The 24,210-nt window shown below is 36.8% G+C and overlaps 1 protein-coding gene across 1 annotated transcript in view; it reads right to left on the bottom strand.

Annotated features, from left to right (window-relative positions):
* Positions 1–24,210, bottom strand: part of CARMIL1 (capping protein regulator and myosin 1 linker 1) — a 341,373-nt gene that overhangs the window by 40,318 nt on the left and 276,845 nt on the right. Inside the window, exon 29 of the mRNA XM_023209724.3 lies at positions 22,263–22,412. Coding sequence (XP_023065492.1) covers positions 22,263–22,412 — 150 coding nt within the window. The remainder of the gene's footprint in view (positions 1–22,262; positions 22,413–24,210) is intronic.

Raw genomic sequence — 24,210 nt, forward strand, 5'->3', positions numbered from 1 at the left:
CCCGAGTAGCTGAGACTACAGGCGCCCGCCACCTCGCCCAGCTAGTTTTTGTATTTTTAGTAGAGACGGGGTTTCACCGTGTTAGCCAGGATGGTCTCGATCTCCTGACCTCGTGATCCGCCCGTCTCGGCCTCCCAAAGTGCTGGGATTACAGGCTTGAGCCACCGTGCCCGGCCTTGATTAGATTTTACAGAAAGTGTATTTATGGGCAAAAAGAGTCTGGTTTAAGTTTCCATATCATGAAAGTCTTTATGATAACAAATACATGTAAAATGTATAAAAATTATATTGCAAATATATTACAATTTTAAACATATAAAATGTGTACTATATATAAAATGACATAATATATAATATGTACAGAAAGAATCATATTTACAAACTCATGTCCATCTGTGAATAGGTTATTCAGCTTAATTTCATTTCATAGACATAATTAAGAAACACACAAAAATCATCGGGATAATTTGACGGTTGATATCACTCAAAGGGGAGCTAGTTTTCTCCTCTTGGTCTTGTTTTCCAATGCTTCAAAGCCCAATATAGAAAGCTTGAATATCAGAAAAACTCACTTCTAATGTATTTCACTTGCTTTCCTCTACTTTGTGTGCTTTTTACAAGGGTAAGTAACTTCTAATTACATTTCCCATAAAACTATACCTATTATATCTTTTAGTTCTGAAGTTCTGGCACAGAGTCAATGGTCTTTTGGTAAAATAGAATTTGTAATCAGGCTAGTTTCTACAATTGGTATTAAGAAGGTAACCCAGCTTCTATATCTTTCCCTCATGGGATTTAAGTGTGACAACAGAGAAAAAAAATCAATCTCATTTCTCTCATATTTTTATTGCTTTTCTTTGGAAGTAATTCTTCCTTAGTTTTACAGAAAATGTGGACTTCCTTAATCTTATTGGCTTATTCCTACAATGCCATTACATATAAACCTAAAGCTAGAGGAAATATAAAAATGTACTATAATTATCCACCTAAGGGTATATTTAGGAGCAAATATTTAATGTTTGTCTAGAAATTTGGTTTATTTGAACTCCTTCCTCCTCCTCTCCACAACTGTTGGGTTGTTGAATTACATCCCAGAAAAAGAAAACAATCTGACTTTACCATCTTCTTTAACACGGTTAGCTCTCTTCTCTTTTGGTACCAAAATGAAAGGTCAATTTTTTCAAACTGTTTCTTAGTCCTTATTGACCTTCCCCTGACATCTGTTAATGCCTAAGTATTTTCTGAATCAGAGAAATCACAAACTGTTCATCAGATGAAGGGGGTCAACATTTGAAAAAGAAGAGGTACATACTGCAAATGGACCTCTCATCAATCAATGGTTAACACTGTCAACTTGAGGCCTAGACAAAATTAACTTGTCTTAAAAAATGCATCTTGTAAGCAATAAGGTATAATTTTCAATACCCATATCCTAAAGAAATATGACGAAAAATGTGTTAAACCCTTATTTTAAATGTAATTTTAGCAGGAAAATCTTAAACACAGACTTCTTTCTTGTCCTAACATCACAAATCATCAATAAATCCCCACTGTGGCAGACACTGTGAACAAAAAGGCCATAACTCTATTTTCTGAGAATCCAAAAGCATCAATGTCTACATTACTCTGAAATTGTACTCATTTGATCAAATTTTTATAATAAATGTTAAACTATTCTGCACATAGCTCAATTGAGATATGTCTACTTTTACTACAAGTTAAAGACTGATCTTGGAACCTTACAAATAACGTAACCTTTTTCTTCCTGTCAAACCCACTTTTAACATGTAATTCCTAACATGCTTTTTTTAAAAATGAGAGTCAAATTGCTTATGTCACCATAAAAATATAAAGAGGTGCTTTGTTTTTGTCACCGTTTGCTCAAAAAATAATAAATAACACTCTCACTCCAAGCTCAAGAATCCATAATTACTTCCCCCTCACCACCAAGGCTGTAGAAAGAAAAAAAATCATAACAATACCATTTGAGAAGATTAGGAAAGTTCTTCTAATATAAGAAGCAAATCATAACGTCGATTTTCTACAACCCTGGGCCCAAAACAAGTAATATGACAAGAATCAGGAAAAAACCTTAAAAGTAATGTTGTTGTTGTTATTATTATTATTATTATTATTATTATTACATGAGTGGAATAAGCACTTGTCTCCTCTTGAATGTCTGTATCCTCTTCATCAACACTCTGCTTGCTTTCAGACACATGGCTGGAGATATTTTAAATTCATCGCTTGTTTTGCTAGCTGAACCATCTTGTAAAATCCAATCTTGTCTCTAAATTGTTGCCTATTTCATTCAGGATCTGCAGATGGACGACGACACTACAGTCTCCTGGGAGACCAGCCAGGCAGCACAGAAGCAAATGGAGCACAAGAATATAAAGTAGTACAGCCAGAAACTGCAAAGCCACCAAAAAATACTTACACTTGTACAGCAGAGAGTCTCCATGCAGCAAAAAGAAAGAAAAAAATATGAATGGAAAAGAGATAAAGCAACAGCATTACTAGAAAAGGGGAGGGAGAGGGATACCATTCACAAACAAAGAAACAGAAAAGCTAAAACACATAAAAAGCCTTCATAGCAAAGGAATAAGGCAGGAATGAGGCCAACATATTAATGGCTTAAGACATCCAAACTGGCTTTTTATAAGCAGAAGCACAATTACAGCTTGAAAAATTTCAGAAACTCCTAACCTACAGATATTATTTCTCTTGCTAAATGTGTCAAAGTGATATTTACCAACCCCACAAGGCATTAACCTCATTTGGGGGATGGTGGCTTTATTAGCTCCAAAGCGCACAATGGACAGAGCAGAGGATGGTTATTAAAGAACCCCATGCAAGTCCTGGCTCCTGGACCACAGGACCAGTCTCAAGAACTAAGTGGGGACAGTGTATCTGCAGGCATGAACAAGAGTCTCTTCTGGGGCCATTTACATCATTCTGTGCTCACACTGCATTTTAGAAGCAGTATCTTTGAATTCTTTTGCCTCTTTAGTCATTAAAACTTTTCAGGGAAAGATCTGATGTCAGGATTCAGCACAAGTTACCTACCTACAGTGTAATTCAATATGGATGATATCTTATACCTTAGTGGGAACTTCGGTCACCTTACATTTTACATTGTATCTCTAAATAAGTTTTTTCTTTATTTTCTTTCCTTCTCTTTAGATGAAAAAAAAATCTCTAAATAATTTTTAAAACTCCATTGGTCATCATTAAATTTTGTTAGGGCATCCTCTTCTTATTTCAAACATTTATAAATGAATTTTTAAAAACAAAAAAGAAGTCCAGTTATAGAATGTCAGTCTTTGTGAAAGCAAAGTGTCAGGGGTTGAGGCATCCTTTCCAAACCTCCTGAGGAAGGCCACCTACTCCTTCCACCTGGAGCTGGGGCTTTCTTTTTTCCAAGTTCTTTATTTTTCTCATGTCAATTGTTTTCAATATAAAATGGGAAGGAAATACAGGGTTCCTCAATTTGTGAATTTAAATGATTTGTGTCTCTTTAAAGTAAAGGCAGCACATAAGTTAAAAGCATTCCCTATAACCATCACCATCACTGGCACCAGTATTACGTGCTTATCAGAAAGGCTTCCACTGGTAAAGTCCTGAAAAATTCTCGTTCTTCACATTTCTGATTTCATACTTGATTAGGCAATTTACTTCAAATATAACTCATTCTATGACCCATTAAATTAGCATGAAAACATCTTTGCTGGATGGAAGGAGAAAAAGTAAAAACCTATTTTCAAATATGTTTTCCAGAATTGCCCAAAACAAAGACTCTTGCCCTGTCCCAACACATAGCCCTCAGAAGCTTTCTTAAAGGTATGACTATGAATACATACATAAGAGAGTTACAGTTGATGGTTAAGTCCCACAGATGACTTTTTACTTTCCTTCTCCTTGTGAAAGATTAATTCAACAAGACAAGTAGTCTGTCCCAATTATCTACCTAAAGATCATTGTAAGTGATAGTGAGGAATCTTTCAATTGATTCAACTCCTAAAATGACAGGCAAGCAAAACATGTTCCCATGAAGATGGAAAGCATGGCAACAGACATTTCAACTTTTTGACAGAAGGAAGATCGTTAGTTCATTGCGCTACTCTTGTCCACTTTTTGGAACTCATTTAGGCCACACTGACTTCAACATCCCTCCATCAGGATATGGGAAGGAGTATGTCTCATGCTCATGGCTTCGGCATCCAAGAACTGGGCTTGAATCCTGAACCTGCCACTTCCTGGGTTATGGGACTTTGACCAATGTTTTTGAAAAGTCAGCTTCCAGTTTTCTGGTTTGTAAAATTAATTGTGAAGATTAAATAATAAATACAAAGCGCTTGGCACAGTGTCTGGCAAACAGTGCCAATCAGTGACCTCTCAGTGCTTCAATAATTGGCTGTGATTATAAGAGGTTAATATTATCATTTTAAAAATGCTTCTATTCCCAAAGAGAGAGAAGAAAGGAGGGGAAAAATTAATAAGAAGCAGATATATAACAGCAAAAAAGTCAGAACAATCGAAAAGCCAATCAGTAGAGGAATGAAGAACTAAAATGAAGTATTTTAAATGAAGAAACATCAGTTAAAAGGAAAAATAAAAACTACATGTAGCAACATGAACAAGTCTCAAAATATAATATTGAGTGAAAAAAGCAAGTTTCTAAAAAGATACACGTGGTACAATGCCATTTATGTAGACTGTAAAACATGCAAAACAATACTATACACTGTTCATGAACACATGTATGCTTGAACACAAAACACAAACAAGAAGTGTCCAACTGAACTCATGAGAGTGCCTCTGGAGAAAGGGGGAGAAGTGTGAGACTGTTAGTAGTGGTCAAATGGTGCTATTACATTATCTGTAATGCCCTGTATTATTCAAGATTCAACAAACGCTACCGAGCACCTACTGTGCATCAGGCATTCTTGGAGAAAGGTGTGGGTCTAGCAGTGAACAAGACAGATGAGCTCTTGCACTCCTAGTGTGTGTGTTCCAGTGTACATTGGCAAAACAAACATTCTAACATGTTAACAGGTGGCTCTTCAGGGTGGTAGGAACACAGGTATTTGGCATTTGTGAGTAATTTTTGTAATTTCTTAGGAATGCCCCAAAAAGTTTATTTAGAATACTTAAAGAAATCACTCTGGTCATAGCATTGACCGATTATCTGGACTTACACTACTCTGCAGACACTCTACTAGGAGCCTGTCTGAATGACCATAGACTTTCACCACCTTTGCTACCTCCTGATGGGTAACAATGACAAAAACACCAACCAGATCATAATAGCTTGGGGGTGGAAAGTGATCAACTATAACACATGGAAAGAAACTTTAAAGTTTTCTTAAAGTAACTCGGAGTTCTTCTGTATGTGTAAGTGTTTGATAAGTGTTAGTGCTCTTCTGTGGAAGTGTTAAAAAGTGGCTGGCTTCCTGACATTCAGGAACTACTGTTTTCCAGAGACCAAGAACTCGAATTAAATAAAAATCCCAGTGCCGCATCCTCCTTCTTCATGTTCTTTATCATGAACCTCACATGTAAGGAATTTTTTTAAAAAATTAATATTAACCTTAATATAATGCACTCTATCAGAAACACACAAATGTTTTGCCAGTCATTTCAGCACCTCCTTTTAATACATAACTGAGATGGAGACATGATGGTCAGAACTGGACAGACTAGGTGAAGTGGGAAAAAGCCAGTTAGTTAGAAAAATAAGGAAATGAAGAGTTTACCTCTAGTTAAGTAAAAAATAAATAAGCAAAAAAAGGATTTTTTTTGGCTTAGAGGTAAACCCTCCATTTTCTTATTGCTGGCAAAAAACTGGCAGAGGTGTCTTTTGGCCACTGTCTCATCAGTCCTCCCTCAGTCTCCAGGGGAAGAAAAAGCAGAAAACCTACAAGAATTTCAACTACAGTCACCTCATCAAGTATATTTACTTTAAAAAATGAGTTTAGAATAGAAACAGGAGGTGTGTAGGCAGAGGCACATTCTTTTTATCTAATGGCCAACAAATTTACTATAGCATCCTTTCACAAAAAGTAATTTTTTTCATTTTAAATGAAAATGGTGTTCATGTAATATACAACAGAACACTTTTTGAAACATCTTAAGCAGTGTGTCAAAAACACATGATAGATAAATGGGACTAATTTGGGTGACATAGGGGAATGCCTAGAGAGTGACTCAAAGGATTTCCTTTAGGTGCCCATCCCCATCCTGCTCCCCCTGGTCATCCCTGGGGAAGACAAAATGAACATCTCTTGGGTGAAAAACACAAGCCAGGATTCTGTCTTGTTCACCTCTAGATCCCCAGAGCCCATAGAGGACTTGGCATATAATGGGCCTTCAAGACGTGTGTGTTTGAATGAATGAACTGAACACTGCTTTAATCCAGTGCGCTCCCCACATGCAAGTTCTATAGACTTGTTTAAAAGCAAAATATTACCAGTACTAACCATTGTTACCAAAAAGGGCATTTAGGCACAAAGATAAAATAGTAAGGACATGTTTATTATAAAGAACAGTCCTTTAGAGATATTTATTTTCATGAAAAATCTGGCGTATTTTTTCTATTTCTTGTTACACGGACAAAAACTTCCTCATGGACCCTAGTGGTTCATGTATTGATGTCCACCTCTTTATTTTTTTATTTTGAGACAAGGTCTGGCTCTATCACCTAGACAGGAGTGCAGTGGCTCAATCTTGGCTCACTGTCCAACCTCTGCCTCCTGGGCTTAAGCCATCTTCCCACCCCAGCCTCCTGAGTAGCTGGGACTACAGGTACGTACCACCATACCCGGTTAATCTTTGTATTTTAGAGACGGGGTTTTGCCTTGTTACCCAGGCTGGTCTCCAATTCCTGAGTTCAAGCAATCCTCCAGCCTTGGCCCCCTAAAGTGCTGGGATTATAGGCATGAGCCACTGCGCCCGGCCATGATGTCCACCTCCTTAAACAATACACTTTTCAAATACATACACCTACTCTTTTTCCCCAACTATTTATTTTTAACATATTCAAATTTAGCAAATTAAAAGGACAAGGATAGTCTAATAAATACAAGTATACTCTTCACTTAGATTCAGCAATTGTTAACATTTTGTCACATAAAATTACTTTATTTCCTTCATTCTCATCTCTCTCTCTAACACAAACACAGAAAAAAAAAAAATTCTGAACCATTTAAAGGTTGTTGACATCTTGACATTTCTCCCTTAAATACTTCTGCATGAATATCCTAAGAATTATATTTTCCTATATAACCATACATTATTATCAACATCTAAGAAAATTAACAGCAATTGCATAATATCTAACATACACACTATAGTCCATATTCAAATTCCCCCAACTGTCCCTCAAGTGCCTTAAAACATCCCCTTTCATTTTGGGATCTTGATAGAGAATACACTCATTATATAGGGTAATGTCTCTTCAGGCTCTTTCATCTAGCACATCCTCCCTCCCCACTCCCATCCCCACCTTTCTTTTTCATAATACTGACTTTCTCCATGAATCCAGGCCAATTGTTTTATAGACTGCCTCACACTCTATATTTGTCTGATGGTTTCCTCATAATTAGATTCAATGAAACATTTTTAGCATGAATACCATATAGGGGATACTGTGAACTACTGACTGAATCACAGTGATTGGCATATATGTCAGGTTGTTCCACTACTGGTAAGACTGACCTTGATCCCTTGATTAGCATGGGGACTCTCCAGCTGCGCTCCATTGTAAAGTACTCATTCTCTTGGTAATTAATAGTAACTCTATGAGGTGATACGTTTAGTCCATCTGGATTTTAAAGCAACTATTGGTAATCCTTGCCTGAAGTAATAGATATGATTGGAACTGCAAAATTATAACTTCCTACTTCTTTCATTATTCTTGTATTTATTAGTTGCCATTCCTCTGAAAAGAGAAATATTTCGTCTCTTAAAATCCTCTGTACTGGCATTTCGATGTTTTCTGAGTATTACTATGAATGCATGGATCTCTATTACTTCAATGTATCTTAAACTATTATTCATTATTCTTTTTGGTGCTCAGAATGTCTCAGTGAAGCCCTTTCAACTGGATTTTCTGAAATTTGAAATGATCCCATTGAATTTAGAGCTAATCATTGCTTTTTGATACAAAATATCCTAGACCTACCTCCTACCTTCCCTGTTTAATGAACTAGATTATAAAAACTAAATACTTACTACTAGCTTTTCAGTTCAAGGAGAAAACTTGGTAATTTTTAATTGACTTTTACCCTCAATATCTAGCCAAACAGTATTATCACATTTGTAGTTAAAAGAAAGTAATTTTTGTGCACTTCCATTTTAAAAAGTCTGAGATGGTGTAAATCTCACTGAGAAAAAGAGATACCTAATTCTTTCTAAGACAATTGTTGGACAGCAAAAAGTCTTCCTTTGCAAGCCTAGAAAGAAAAGGTATAGGGAAGTCATAACTCTGGGAAAGCTGCAATAAATCGATGGACAAAAGGAGGAATGATATGCAGAGATTTAGTGATGTGTCACATTTCCTACTAAACACAACATTAAATCCAGCTATTCATGTTGCACTCATTAACTTTTATATCCAGAGTCTCATTTCACATAAAAGTTAAACTGGCATCATGATGTTAAAAAAAAAACATTTAGGGAATAGCACTGATGAGAGACTATTGTAAAGATCATGGTAGAGAACTATTTTGAAATTAAAATGGTTTGTTTCCTTATTTTCCAGATCTGCACAATTTTTTGATACAACAAAAATATTTATCTTCCTAACTTTGTCACGTTTTCTCCAGGAAACAGGAAATACCTCACTTTTGATTCCTCGTAACTCATCTTGCAACTGATGCAAAAGTGAAAATTCATGTTTGAATATTCTCCTTAAAAAGCGAATAAAATTTAATACATTTTTCTTAAGAGCAATTCAAAAACAGAATTCTCTGGCACTGATTTCAAGCAAATATCTTGCCACCACGATGTGTGTGACTCCTGTTGGGCACAGAAGCATGATGTTTATTACCACAAGATCAGGTATATGTCCCTGCAGCATTATAATTTTTTAAAAAGTGGGAAAATTCTTTAATTACTTTGTTGCACTATTAAGCATGATGTTAATCCAATGGTCATAAAAACGTGAATAACATTTTAATATTTTCTTTATTGTGATAACATAAACAAAGGGGGAACCCCACCGAGTATTAAACTTGAGATATTTTAAGTCGCAATCTTGGAAAATCCATGTTAAAATGGAAGGCAAAAATTAGGAATTCAGGAGAAGATTTAAATACTCTCCTTTAGAATGGACATCATAGTTCAGTGACATCAAGATGAATAATCAAAATTAGCCTAAATTCTTCAGGTAACACATCTGCTCCCTTCATGGAATATCAGCTTTATAATGATGACAAAAATGAATAAATTAATAAATAAAAATTAAATAAAAAATAAATTAAATTATCCTAAATTGAATAAAAAATTAAATAAAAAATAAAAAAATAATAAAAACTAATAAATTTATAAATTTAAATTTAGGATTCTAGTTACAGAGCTGTGGTAATCAATCAGTAATCAGAAGATCTGGTTCCTATACTTTTTAACACAGAGCAAGTCGTTCCCCAAGCTTTACTGAAATTAGGTCTTCAAATCCCAACTCTTCAACCTCAAACACAGCTTCAGGGAAAGACGATTTACCACCAAAACTCTGAAACCTGCTCCAGCTTGGAAACCAAGATTTTCATCATACTCAGTTTAACTTCTTTTAATCAACATCCCTACTAAATGAATTCTAAAGAGAGATTCTCAAAAGAGTGAATTCTCAAGATATCCCTCTCTAAATGACAGATCAATTATTTTGATAGCTATTTTTCCATAACTTCAGATCATCATTCATACGCTCTATTCTACCTATGAGAACATCTGTCAAAAACAATAAGCAATGTTGTTTGCTGCTTTCGATCTTTGGTGGCTTTGATCTCGTTTTAAAATGAATTATCGATTTACAGCCAAGGTATAATGAAAAGTTGGGTACATTTTCTATCAAACATATGACTTATATGCTACTAGGGCATTATTTTCTAACAAAACAAAACTGGCTTTCGGAGCATAATGAGGGCAATCTCTTAGCTGTTGTTTGATTTAATGTTAAGTGGAACAAACCCCATATGACTCTTCCACTGACATTCTCCAACATTTAAAGTTTCAACATCAAATAACCACAAACAGGTGGCCAATTCATTCAGTTACCTACAGGGAAAGAGGCCACACAGTGCACAACTAGAAGCATCACTAAGGTTTTGATGGACATAATAAAGAATGCTCTGAAATCTTTTTCAGAAAAAAAGTCACTTTGGAATTGCTGAATTGAGTTTGGCATTTGTGGATTTCCATTGAGTACACGGCTCAAGGGCTGAAGTGGATTTGAAGCTGCTTTCAGAGAAAAACCCTGCCTGGATTTGCAGGTACCCACTCAACAGCTTGGCTCTGGCTAGAAAGTCTTCTGTCTGGACAAGAGAAATAATCACATACCCCAATTTGGATAATCAAATGTTAGATCTAAAACTTGCAGCACTGGTTTCCAGGTCAAGGCTCCACCCTTAGCCAGCAAGCAGAATAGAGTACCATGTGGTCCTAGGCTGGGCATGGATCCTTAAGATTGCTATATTAGAACTCCCTCAGGTTTTCTTTCCTCTTAAAACTCTGTTCACCCCACTTTATCTTTTTAATTTCTATTATTAAATCTGTTACCTAAAATAGTTAGCAGATTTAATATATATAAATCAGAAACACATATAAATCCAAGAAACACATTTATATAAGGCTATATAATCTAGACAAGAATTTATAAAAGAAATCCCTTGCAGTTATATTTGGAGCATGGAAGTAATTTTTTTGGTCTAGTTTCCAAGTGTGATTTTTCAGAATGAAAGTCAATGTGATTTTCTTTAGCACATACATCAAAGGCCAAAGCTAAAAATCACTTATTTTATATTTTGATTTTTTTTAAGGGGTAGGCTTGTGATAGAGGTTTGGCCTTGGCCTTGAGTGATGGGAGAAATCTTAAATATAAATTCCAGTAGTGACAGAGGTTTCCTCTGAGGCACATTTAGGGAAACTGAGAATTTGACAGGCCCACTTCACTCTCTGAATGTCTACATATGAGCTGAAGAATGAAGCTTAACTCATCCCAACTTTAAATGATGTTTCTAAACTGTAACAGCATAATTAGAAATTTAGACAGAATCACTTAATTTATCTACTGTGACCTAATCTTAAATGGTCAAAAGCATAATGTGGAGTGGAGTCATACACTAGTTTTCTTTTTCCCTCCACCCACATTTAGGCCACTTCTTTTTGTCATTCCCAAATTTCAGCCCAAGTAAATCCACCCTACTTGTTCCCTCCTCAGAAAGTCTTTAATCTCAGGGAATATTTGGTTAAACCTAAGAATCTATCAGGAAAGAAGGAAAACTATCAAATTCAAAGTTAGGGCAAGAAGTGCAGCCTGATTAACCACAAGGGCTGAATTTGGAAGGATCACATGTGTTATATGTATGGGCAGCTTCCAGAAGCAGAGTCCTCTACCCCGGATCTTTCTGCTGTTTCCATCAGTTCAGGCATCTACAATCCACGCCATTGCTTGCCCCATAATTGGAGGAGGTATGGATTTGCTACCACATGTTAATATCTTCCCCAGTTCCACTGAGAATAAGAATAAACCTTTATAAAGAAATAATTGGCCTGTGGGAGTAAAGATACTATCCGCTGAACACTCAGTGTAATCCCTCAGTGCAAAGGCTCTTTCCCACCACAAACCTCCCCTGGGTCTTTGTTCCTGTGATTCAGGCCAGCCTGAAGACCATGAGTTCTGCATACAGAGAATGTGTTTGAGAGTCAGATCGTGTGGAGTTGGGCTCTCAGCTGCAGCTACTCCTTATTGCAATGTGATGGGGGAAGGTGTGTTAACATCTCTGACTTCTAAGAGTTTCATCTGAAAAATGGGTTAAAATAGCTACCACACCTGGCTGCTATGACAAAGCACTGGTTACAGTGGGTGGGTGGTTTTAATCTCTTTCTCCTAAGTAACTTGCTGACAGCTTGGTAATCTATAATCTTCTCATTAATTGAACCGCATCAGTTTAAAGATAACTTTTCCATGCAAGAATTATTTTCTATAGCTCCCAGATTAATCTGCTACTACTGATATTTATTGATGGCATTAGCTATATAGAAATCAATAACATGTAACTCCAGTTCTTTCAAGAAGCATACAAAGAAAACTCATGCAAGTAATTATAATTCAAAGCCAGGAGGAGAGAAATAAACTTTACTGAACAATTTTGTGCCAGGCACTGCTCTAGATATTGGGGATATGTGGTCAACAGCACAACGTCCCAGCCCGCCAGAAGTTTATACCTTCACGAGTAAGATCACTTCAAGTTCTGATAAGTGCTAAGATAATATAATATGCAAGGTGACTGGAAGGCTTCTTTGGCTCAGAGGATCAAGGACAGCTTCTGAGAAAGAAACACTGGAATTGTGACCTAAACAGTGAGAAGAAGACAGCCATGGGACAAGCTGGTAGAGAATATTCCAAGGTGAAGGAACAAGAGCTGAGATGGGAGCCTTGACAAGTTCTAGGGAAAAGCAAGAAAACCACCAGTGGCTGGAGGGAAGTGAACAAAGGAGAGACTAGAGTAAGATTAGGAGACAGAGACAGAAGGCAGACCACGTAGGACCTTATGGACCAGGAGCCTTATTCTGTGTACAATGTGAAGCTATCAGAGGATTTGACACCTTAGATACTGATCTGATTTCCATTTAGAAAACTCTTCTGGATACTGAATTGAGGATAGATTGACTGCAGAATCAACAGTGAAGGTAGGCGTGTGAGGTACAAGCCTGTTTCAAGAGTCCAGACAAAAACCAACATGTTTTGGATGAGGCAGGGAAGACAGATTTGGACAGTGAAAGAACAAGAGAGATATTGAGACTGACAGGTAGAGTTGGGAACAAATGGGTAGAAATAGAAAGTCAGAAAGCTGACGGTGAAGCCTTAGGGAGGGAAGGCGGGAACGCAATGATTCTATTTGGGACATACTATATACGAGATACTTTTTGAACAGCTAATTGAAGATGTCAAGTAGGAAGTTGAATATGTGTACCTATAGCTGAAGGTAAATTTTTATTTTTAATTTTTTTGAGATGGAGTCTTGCTCTGTCACCAGGCTGGAGCGCAGTAACATGATCTCGGCTCACTAAAATCTCCGACTCCTGGGTTCAAGCAATTCTCCTGCCTCAGCCTCCCAAGCAGCTGGGATTACAGGCATGTGCCATCACGTCCAACTAATTTTTGTATTTTTTGTAGAGACAGGGTTTTCATCATGTTGGCCAGGATGGTCTCAATCTCCTGAACTGATGATCTGCCCGCCTTGGCCTCCCAAAGTGCTGGGATTACAGGCGTGAGCCACTGTACCTGGCCGCTGAAGGTAAATTGAGATAAATTTCATGAATGTGGAAAAAGAACAGTGCTGACAGAGCTGAAGAGGCAATGATCACTTCAGGGAAGGCAGACTGGTGACGCATCTGTACTGTGGCTTCACTTGGGCATGGCTGACTCCTTATTCAGACTTGACTACTGAGCCCCAGAGCTACTTCTGGACACTTCAACCAGGGCCTTGTGAGTACCTCAGTCTCGATGAACAAAACAGAAGTCACCACTGTTTCTGCAAAAACCTAGCCCATCTTACAGCTTCCTCACCTTTGGTGGCTGCTTGCTGCCTTAAAAATAAACAAATAAATAACAAACAAACCCTTAAGTGAGATCTACAAGGTTCTGGGTGATAAGGCTCATGCCTTCCCTTCCAGCCTCCCCATCTAATCCCCTCTCCTACCCTTTATTCCTATTATATCATAATACTATACTCGTTCCTCAAATTGCACTGTTCCATCTTCACTCCAGAGTTCTATACGTGCCACTCTCCCTACTAAATTTACTTACTCATTTTCCTTCCAGCGAACTTCTTTCTCATGCCATCTCTCATTGTACCAACAGCTACTGAGGGCCTGGTATGTGCCAGGCATGATGCACAGAACCTTCCTCCAGGAAGCCTTCCTTAACAACACCCCTCCCCTAGGCTGGGCTGGACACCATTTCTCTGTGCTTCCATAGCAACCTGCCTACCTCTATCAGAGCACTTGCCCACCATATCTAATTTTTCACTTTACTAATGTATAACCACCTCAGTCTGAACATGAGCTGAGGCCCATATGTAACAGCAATATTTTTTTTAATGAGTAAATCAAGACAATGAAGAAAAAAATGAAGCCAGAATTACAGCTTAATACAACAAACTATACTTCTTCAGGCACTTCACACCTTTTATAGGTCAAATGCACATTCAGTTCTGAGCCTCTCAATTAACAATACCAAAGTGAGACACACGGCACAATCCATCGTGTCCGTAAGACAGAAGGCAAACTACTCAGAACGTCTACTACCCTTGCCTGCAATCTCACCTGGATTTAGCTGTAACAATTGTACTTTAAGATAAAACAGAGTGACGGTAATAGTGGTACAGACAGTATAAAGAGTATATATGGTAACGAATTTCATAGGGATATTTATTAAAGTGGTCCTGAGTGAAGATCAACAACATAAGGCAAAAGCATACTTCAGTAAAAGTGATTCCATGGGAGCGCAAAACAATGAAACAAACGATGAGCCTATTTAGAAGAGGCTCTCCAGGGTACCAAATCCTCTTCTACTCCTGTGTCTCTGCTTAGGTCCTTTCCTGATCTGAACAGTGCAGTGGAGAAATAATAAGATCATGCATGAGCTGCTGTGTGCCTAACATTTTGAAAAAGTTGAAACACACCAGGTAGAGAAAGTTATTATAGACCAAAGTTTCTCAAATTTTTTTGACTGTGACCTATTCGTAAGACATATATGTTATTATATCACACCCCAATTTACATATCCATGTATGTAAAACTGAAACAAACATTTGGTGTAATATGATACTTATGGTTGCATTTTGTATGTTACTTATGATACTTAGTATGACACAAAGTATGTTCATACTTTATGTCAGATCATTTTTTTAAAATCCTGGTTCCAACCATTATACTGATTTCATGACTCCCTAGTGGGTTGTGACCAAAGGCTTGAAAGATGTAACCTATATGAATTCAAGCCTTTCTTGATGACCTCATTTCAGTGGTAGACTCATAGCTTCCAGCATCCAAGCAAATTCAAGTGATGGATTTACACAGATGGTGGTTCTGTGACCCACCAAAACTACCTTGCCACATCTGCCCCTCAACATAGCAAGCTTGGTGGGTGATACAACGGTTCTTTCACCTTCCATTCCTAGCAAGAAGCCAAGAATACCTGGTATACAATGGATGAACAATCAGCATTTGTTGAAAAAATGAATGGCTGTCTAGCCTATTCTTGGCTTAAGGAATCTTTTGATAGCTCATCGCTACTTAAGACTTCAACATCAAGTACAACTGCCTCCTCCTCTGGGCTCTGTTGAGAGCCAGCAGCCACCTTCTTCTAGATGTTTCTTTTACCCCATCACCTGGGTAAACAAGTCCTTTTTAAGGACTTCCCATTGTCTTCCTCTTTAGGCAGATTCTCTCACATACATATATACAGACAAGAAACACATCCTTAGGATCTAAAAACATTGTTTTCTCCAATTTGAATATTGTTTAACCAGAAATTAAAGAGGAAACCTTTCATCCTAAAGGGATTTGATCTTTTATTCCAACTGGAAAGCAGTGAAAATTTGGAGCTTTTCTGACATAAGAGAAACGTTGTTGACACAAGTGTCATCATGGCATGTTGAAAAGCACAAGGTCTCTAAGGGAGGAAAGCTGAGACTGAGTTTGGAGAAATTATTTCACTCACTATTGGCTCTACTGTACTACACCCAGGAGTCATTAAATCTGTGACTGCTTATAAATAACTCATTTCATTCAGACTTCATTTAAAATTTTTCCTCCTTATGAGAAGTATACTCCTATCTATATCATTCACACACACACACACACACACACACACAGAACAAATCAATGGAATGGTTTCTGCTTTATAAATCTGCAGGTCACTAGAGACATTTAATATAGTTCATGTCTAGTTTACGATTACAAAATTACCTTTTATAATGATAATTACATGTCACAATTCAGCTCCTAAAAATCACCATTTCCAGTCAACAGTTCAGATGCCCAATTTGGGTGCTGGTTTTGGAATACCCTGAGTAGTCACAATTGGCTCATATTTGAAGTCATTTTGTGGAGGGATTTATTTAGTATGCTCCAACTTCTATCTTAGGCGTTTAGCTCCTACTGGGAGCTTTAGGGCTCTGGGGGTGAAGCCTGCTGTGTCACCTGCAGGGCAAAGGTGTAGGATTCATCTCTTTCTAGAAATAACTGCAATAAGGGGGAAATCTTTTGTCTCTCGGGTGGTCTGTGAGGGCAGTCAACACTGTACCTTAGGCCTTGTTTTAATCCTTTAAAAAAGATGTCTGGCCGGGTGTGGTGGCTCATGCCTGTAATCCCAGCACTTTGGGAGGCCGAGGCAGGTGGGTCATGAGGTCAGGAGTTTGAGACCAGCTTGGCCAAGATGGTGAAATCCCATCTCTACTAAAAGATACAAAAATTAGTCTTGCGCAGTAGTGGGTGCCTGTAATCCCAGCTACATAGGAGGCTGAGGCAGGAGAATCGCTTGAACCTGGGAGGCGGAGTCTGGAGTGTCGAGATCACGCCACTGCACTCTAGCCTGGGTGACAGAGCAAGACTCCGTCTCAAAAAAGAAAAAAAAAATAAATGTCTGGGTCAGATCTCTGGAAGCTCCCTGGAATAGGGCCTCTGATGGTGGTATTCATGTAAGTTAAACATTAAAAGATTAACTCTGGGTCTTGAGGCAACAATGAACTCTTCAGGGATGGGACATGTGTTCCTGGCTTTTTGACAAAGGACTGTAACAAATATTATTACATCAGAACAAGGATCTCTGAGGAAAGAAATAACAGTAATAATAAAATAAAAAATAAAAAAACAAATACTATCACAAACTTTGAGGAACACACATTAACCATTTTAGTTGGACTCAGAGAGTGTACTATAGTTTTGAAATTTAGAATTTGGAAATAAAGGCGTTTTAATCAATTTCTACTAGTTAAAAAGTTAACTCTGCTTTCAACAGTAATATCAATAAGAAAAGGACATTATAGAATAAAATTATAAGAGAAAATTAATAATGATGACTTGAACACCCCTCGGCACATAGTTAATATTAGTGTAAACCATTTTAAATGAAACATATTGACTCAATAGTCTGTGTTTGGCAACACTGTGAATAGATTAGTTCAGTTAATAGCTGTTGGTACTTGAGAATAAGGCCGTCTGTTTAAATTTCTTCTAAACAATATTATTTTGACCAAGTCAAATAGACTTTTGCTGAATTTTAGTCTGTATTAAAAAACTTAAAATATATATATTGAAATTTGAAGCTGAATTTGTTAAAGGAAAATAATTGCTATTTTGTCATTGGAGACAGGATTCACAAAGATGCATTCGGTAATAATTCAAGCCTTTTAAGATTCTTTTCCTAGGAAATAGCAATAAGCAGACAAACTGCTCCTCTGCATGAATATCTTTTGATTTAAAACTGGTATGATGCTCATTAAAATAATTGAAAGAATTACATACAATTAGTGAGCTAGTTATGCCTAAGGAGCAGACACTGGCTCTTCACTTACTTGGCATACTACTTAAATTCCAAACTTCGGCTATTTTTAAAAGATGGTATACTATATATGGAGATAAATTAAATATTTAGAGATAACTAATCAGTAGAACTAAAACTGCATCCTTCAATACTCCAAGGACCAGTAAGACACCAAAGTTCAAAGATATGGCTCAGAATACTGATTTTCTAAGAGCATCTGACTGCAGAAGAACAGATGGTCTGTAAACAATAAAGATTCTAAAGAAATACATGTTTCAGCATGACATATAAGGCATGTGGGCTGAAATGATAAGAAGCATATAGGAAAACTAATTAATCATTGTCACCAACAAAATAACACATAGAGAGGCTCAGGAGGTTTCTGGTAAGTCAAAAGTGGGCAACTTCATTTCTAACAATTGGATAACAATTAAGCACAGCCGATATTTGACACAGTTGTTTCCAACAATGTTTAAAAACTACAGGCTTCCATTATGGTTATACGACACTGCGCCTTTTACTTGTGTTTCTGTTCACATGCTCATTTCATCTGGGGCTAGTAAGTACCTTTTTACAGAAATCAATGTGGTATAACTAAATTGAATGCAAATTTTAATCCTTTTGTAAGAAATACCATAGATGAAATCCACAAACTCATTATAGCAGACTGGTTAAATGCAGACTCTGGCACCAAACTGCCTGCCTGTGGTTAATCTTGGGTTACTTACTTAACTTTTCTCTCCTTCAGTTTCCTCATTTATTAAACAGAAGGCATTAATAAGACCTTATTATTCAGGTTGCTATGAAAACTGAACTGGTTAACAGTTATAAAGAACTCAGAATAGTGCCTGCACGTCACAGGTACTACGTAAGTGTTACATACATGAATAAGAAGGCTTCTTAAACCATCTGATTTTCTGCCCTACCGTTAGGGAGCTATCACACTCTCCGGGACTAAGAGAATAGACACAGGCTAAAAACAATGCAGGTTATTTTAATAGTTTGTGTTATCTTCCTCCCCACTATGTCCTACCACCTGAACAAGATTACCTCTTAGTTTCTTCTAGTTACAAGAAAAAGATCATTTATCTTATTGGAAACAAACAAAATTCCCTTTTCTGACACTGTTTAAAAAGAACAGCCTTTTTCTTTAACTTTATAAAATTAAGTTTGATTAGAAGCTTAGTTATCCTCCAGTAGATTACAGATCCCAAGAAATCACTCAATCATTCTTACTTCAGCCTTCGCTTGGTCAAAGCAAAAGTTTAATTGTTGTTGACTAAGTGATGAATTTCTTTAAAAGAAATCAATCGTATGGATTATTGTTTCGAACTCCAGGCAGGTAAACATTAAATCTCAAATTAATATAAATTTCTACACCTAACATGCCCTTAAACCTCCCCTAGTGCAATTACAACTATTGGTGTTTTAAAGAGACTTAAGCACTGAAATGGAATTGACATTTGGACCAGGGAGAAATGGAAGAAAACATGAAGACAGAAATCCAGGGGCAGGGGACAAAAGGGGTTCCCAGAATCTCTGCCCAGTTTCCTAAAGAAATGGGTTTAGTAGCTAAGAACATCCTGCACAAAAAGTGCCAGGATCTGTGAACAAACTTTAATCTGTGACTAGCAGGTTGGTGATGTGTCAAAGTTCCTTTGGAAATCACAGGGAAAGTTTCACATCTTTGGACTATAAACAAACATTTTTGGTAACAGTAAAATGACAACACCTCCCAAAGCAATCACATTCAACAATGCTGTAGCTCCATCTGTGGCCCAAATTCTATCCGCCAGGGGTTTTTGATTCCATGAGGGAAAGGTTGCATGCATGTACTTATGTACTTGCCCTTCTGATAGTTTTCTACACAACAGTTAATCTTGAGTCCTAACTTTCTGGATCACTTAAGATAGAAATGCTGCCAAGGAAAATGCATACATTCATTTAGAAAACCATCACGAATTAAATGCACCTCCCTTTGAAATATGGACTGCAAATTTTTTCCCCGAATGGCATCATATGAGGGTCACAACTTGAAATATCTGGTAATGGATGTCGATAACAAACAATAATGGTTTGCTACCTTGATTATGAGAGGAAGCATTAAAAGACCAATCTATTGCTCTACTCCTTCCAAATTAGCTATGAGTTTGTACCACCTAAAGCTCAGAAAATAGATTTCCTTCAGGAGAGGGATCCCTGCGCTTGGGGCAGCTGCTGCCATGTGAATGGTTCTGTCTTTGGGTGGCTTGGAATTGATGGTTAGGCTGAAAGTATACAGGAAATCATTATCAATAGTACAGAATCCAGACTTGCGCTTTTTATACACACAAAAATATTCTTTTTCATTCCACTGACAGCAAATTTAACTCTGGTTTTCTACTACTTAACAACTTATTAGTCTAGTTAGAATAATGAAGGAAGACAATATTTATTAGAAAAAAAGCTACTTTCACGACTTAAAAACTCATGCCTACCTATATATTCTTTTTTTGATGAAGAGCTCAGCCTCGTGTTTCTCTGTCACTCCCTCAACACTCAGGGTCCTGCTCCTCACCCCAGGACTCAACACATGCTCATCTCAGGAATTGCCCTCCCTGCTTATCTCCTTGGCCCTTTAAACCAGACAGTCTACCCTCCTAACTTGGTTTGTCCTGAGAGTTGAATCCAAAGAGACCTGCATCTACTCCTGCCTCTTCAGGCATCATGGCAACACGAATGTTTTTACAATGGAAGCTGCCTCACAGGGGCTGTGCCTGCTGCAGGGCTGTCCCTTAAGTTTTGAGGGTGGTCTTCCAACTGCATTTTTAAAAATTATTCCTTTCCTTTACCCTCAACTCACTCACTTAAAAAACAAAAACGAAACAAGAAAAGAAAAACCTTTTTCTTCCTTTCACAAAAGTAAACCAAATTAATAAAAAAAAAAACTTACTTCCAAACAAAGCTTACACATTTAAAACCAACGTTATCATAGCTGAGTTGGTCTTTCATAACCATTTCCTCATTCCAAACCACATCATCTATAAACCCAGTAAAATACATTTTACTAGCTTATTTTTTCTTTCACCCTTTTCCAATTTACACATGACCAAATAAATTAGGAAACGTGATATGTAGAATTAATTTCAAATTTTTAATTCAACTATATTTCCTATTATTTATTTTCTTTTAGGACTAGTCTAAGAGCTTTCCAGAACAATTGTCCTATAACATAGTGTCCAACTTCTAATGCCTCAAAAGGCAAACAAACTCAAAATACTTATGAAATATAAATTTTATAATGAGCTGGACAACCGAGTTTTTAAAAACTTGACAATTTCCTCCACCCAGATTAAATATATGTGCAGTTTTATATAATTATATAGAAAATTGTTTTTCAGCTTTATTTAGTGATATGAGGATGTTGCTTGAAATCTTGGATTATACATTAGGCTTTCTTTGCTATTCTCCTTGTATAGAACAGGACTTTACATGGAGAACCCTCAAATATTTTATTCGCAGACTTTAAAACACAGTAACAGTGGTTTATAAATAAGTAAACTTCTTAACACACTACATTCTCTCCTAAGCTAGGAAAGTAATATCGGCCATATCAGATCCTTGGTGTTCAAAGTTAAAACAAGTACTATTTCTTAACAATGGTTTCATCTAAAAATTACTAAAATCACAAGCTAATGTAGAAACATTTGGACATACAAGTAACCAAAATCTAGTCTTACCACCACCACCTCAGATTATAAGGGATTATTAAAAAGTAAACATTTTGTAAAACATAAACATATTGAATACAGAGGATGATACAGACACATACAATTGTTTCACGGTAAAGTGAGAAGTAGCTATGCTGATTAATATAAATTTTAAAATAATGAAGTAGGATTCAGATAAAATTTTCCTCAGACTGAAAAGGTATTAACGACCTAGATACTCTAGTTATAGGGCCAGATGGATATGCTGCATGAAATTTAGAAAATGGATAAGAAATTAAGACCTACGGTTAGGTAAACACTATAGTGTGCATTTGATCTTCTAAAGCACATCAAATCAGGTTAACGAAACACAGTCTCATCTAAACAGGAAGCCCAAATTTAAGGGTTTGTCAAAAAATTGTGTAACAAAAGAAAACCGGTAAGACCAAGAAAATCACCCTATATATATTTTTTATTTGAAAAAGTCTTTCTCCACATTTTTAATGGGTTACTTATAATTTTAACTGAAGATATTTTTCTGTCACAAAAACCTTTAAGAGTTACCTAATCTATTTCTCTTAATTAGGAATTTTCCCACTAGGGATACCAGGCCTTAGACGGGTGCTGAAGCTTCAGCTTATTCACTTCATTAGTGGCCTCTTTAGGACTTTTCTGAAAGAATTCTCTGGGGGTGGGGAGAGTGTTTTATTTGGTCTGGTTTCAAAAACTGAGATTTGTTTAAAAAAAAAAAATGGCACAATCCAGTGAATAGGGTAACGGTGCCACCAGAGGATGTGTCTTACCATACAGGTATCTAGATCTTCCAAACGCTCTATCTCTGTTAGCTCCTCCACTGTGATGATGGAACGTTTAACTGGCTTCTCCTCAGTCAGCTCGATCTCTAAGGATTCTTGTTGAGGAAGGGTCTTGCCACGTCTGCTGAAATGGTCAGCCTAGAAGGTCAAGACGTGTATGAGGAGAAATTAAAGCACAGAGACCGGAAGGGCTGGTTAGCTGGATTTCTGAAGACATCTTCCACAAGATGGCGCAGTGGAGCACAACGTTGACAAGAGACAAGGACAATTCTTAATACATTAACAGTACAGTAACTTACCTCTTTTATTACCTTTCTTTGGAATCAGAGTGTTTTAAGCAATAAATTATAAATCTCTTTTAGTAAATGAAGAGACAACTTAGTAGTGTTCTTTTTATTAATTTTATTTGATATTTCCTCTGAAGACATTTCCTTCTATATCTAGTACTAAAAAGTATCTGAGAGCAATAAAACAATTCCAACTTTCATTATTTTTAAAGGAATGAAAGGAAGGAAATTACTAGCAAAATTTTAATTACTGCTAGCTTTCATTGTTTTCATATAATGAATACCATATTTGATATGATTTCTTAATTTCCAGTGTTATACTTTAGGTAAACATAACAAATTAAATAAGAGGTAGAATAAATTTAGCTGAAATTAATAAAACTTCAGTGCTGAGCTGATCTGACACCAGGCACTTTGATTTAATTCTGAAACACTGAAAACTAGTTGGCAAGTCTATGGAAACTTTGAGAACGTTTACAAACTTAAGTTGGTGAAAATGGTATCTGAAAGTCATTGAAAACAAGGTTTCATTTTGAAGATAGTATTTCCTTCATATGGGACTTAATCTCTTTCCTTACAATCTAAATCAGCAGTATTAATGTTAAAATGAAGTTCAAACCAAAAGTGCATTCAGCAAATTTTTTCTCAATTAAAAAAATCAGTACTTTGAGTAAATTCTTTAAGAAAAAACAAATGCAAAAAAGTGAAAAATTCAAACTTTCAGTGTGGTTCTCACATGAAGATTTCTGTTAGTATAATATGTAGTATTTGTGTCATAAGTAAGCATTTTAAGGCCATTCCTGGTGCTATGGGTTAGCAATAAACTTTCTAAAAAAAAGTTTATTTTAAAAGGGTGCTCTAGGCCAGGTGCAGTGACTCACACCTGTAATCCCAGCACTTTGAGAGGCTGAGGCAGGTGGATCACTTGAGGTCAGGAGATTGAGAAAGGATTTCACATGGTGAAACCTCATCTCTACTAAAAATACAAAAATTAGTCATGTGTGGTGATGCACACCTGTCATCCCAGCTACTCCAGAGGCTGAGGCAGGAGAATCGCTTGAACCTAGGGGTGGAGGTTGCAGTGAGTCAAGATCACACCACTGCACTCCGGCCTGGGCAACAGAGCAAGACTCCATCTCGAATGAATGAATGGGTACTCTATTGCTTTTGTTTGTACTTATTTAAAAAAAAGAAAAGGCTGAATTAGGAGCTCTAAACAATCATGTAGCTCTTTACTGTGCCAGGAAATAGAAAACAGTGTTTCTTACATTCAATGTGGTGATAAACTGGTTTTTTATATTTCCAATTTAGCACAAACCAATTTACTGTTAAAATACAATAAAAAAGAAAAATCAGAAAAATAACATGTGTTTGGAGACTCTATCTTTTTTTGGTGCTATAATGAAAAAACACATTTTTTCATATGCACTGATATTGGAAGCTCAAGAAGTTTGTGGATGCTTCCTCTGGGGAACCATCCATTAGTGGGCCACCTCTGGTCCACAGGCAGCATTTGAATCGTGCTATTAGAGATGTCTGTCTTGTCTTTCAGATTTTAGAAGGCAGTCTTACACATTTTTCTCAAATGAATTTTTCAAAAACATGCATTTTGTCTGCTTCATGTAGAAGAAGCTGTTGCTACTCCTCCC

This window comes from Piliocolobus tephrosceles, chromosome 5 (genome assembly GCF_002776525.5).
Source record: "Piliocolobus tephrosceles isolate RC106 chromosome 5, ASM277652v3, whole genome shotgun sequence".
Taxonomy (NCBI): Eukaryota; Metazoa; Chordata; class Mammalia; order Primates; family Cercopithecidae; genus Piliocolobus; species Piliocolobus tephrosceles.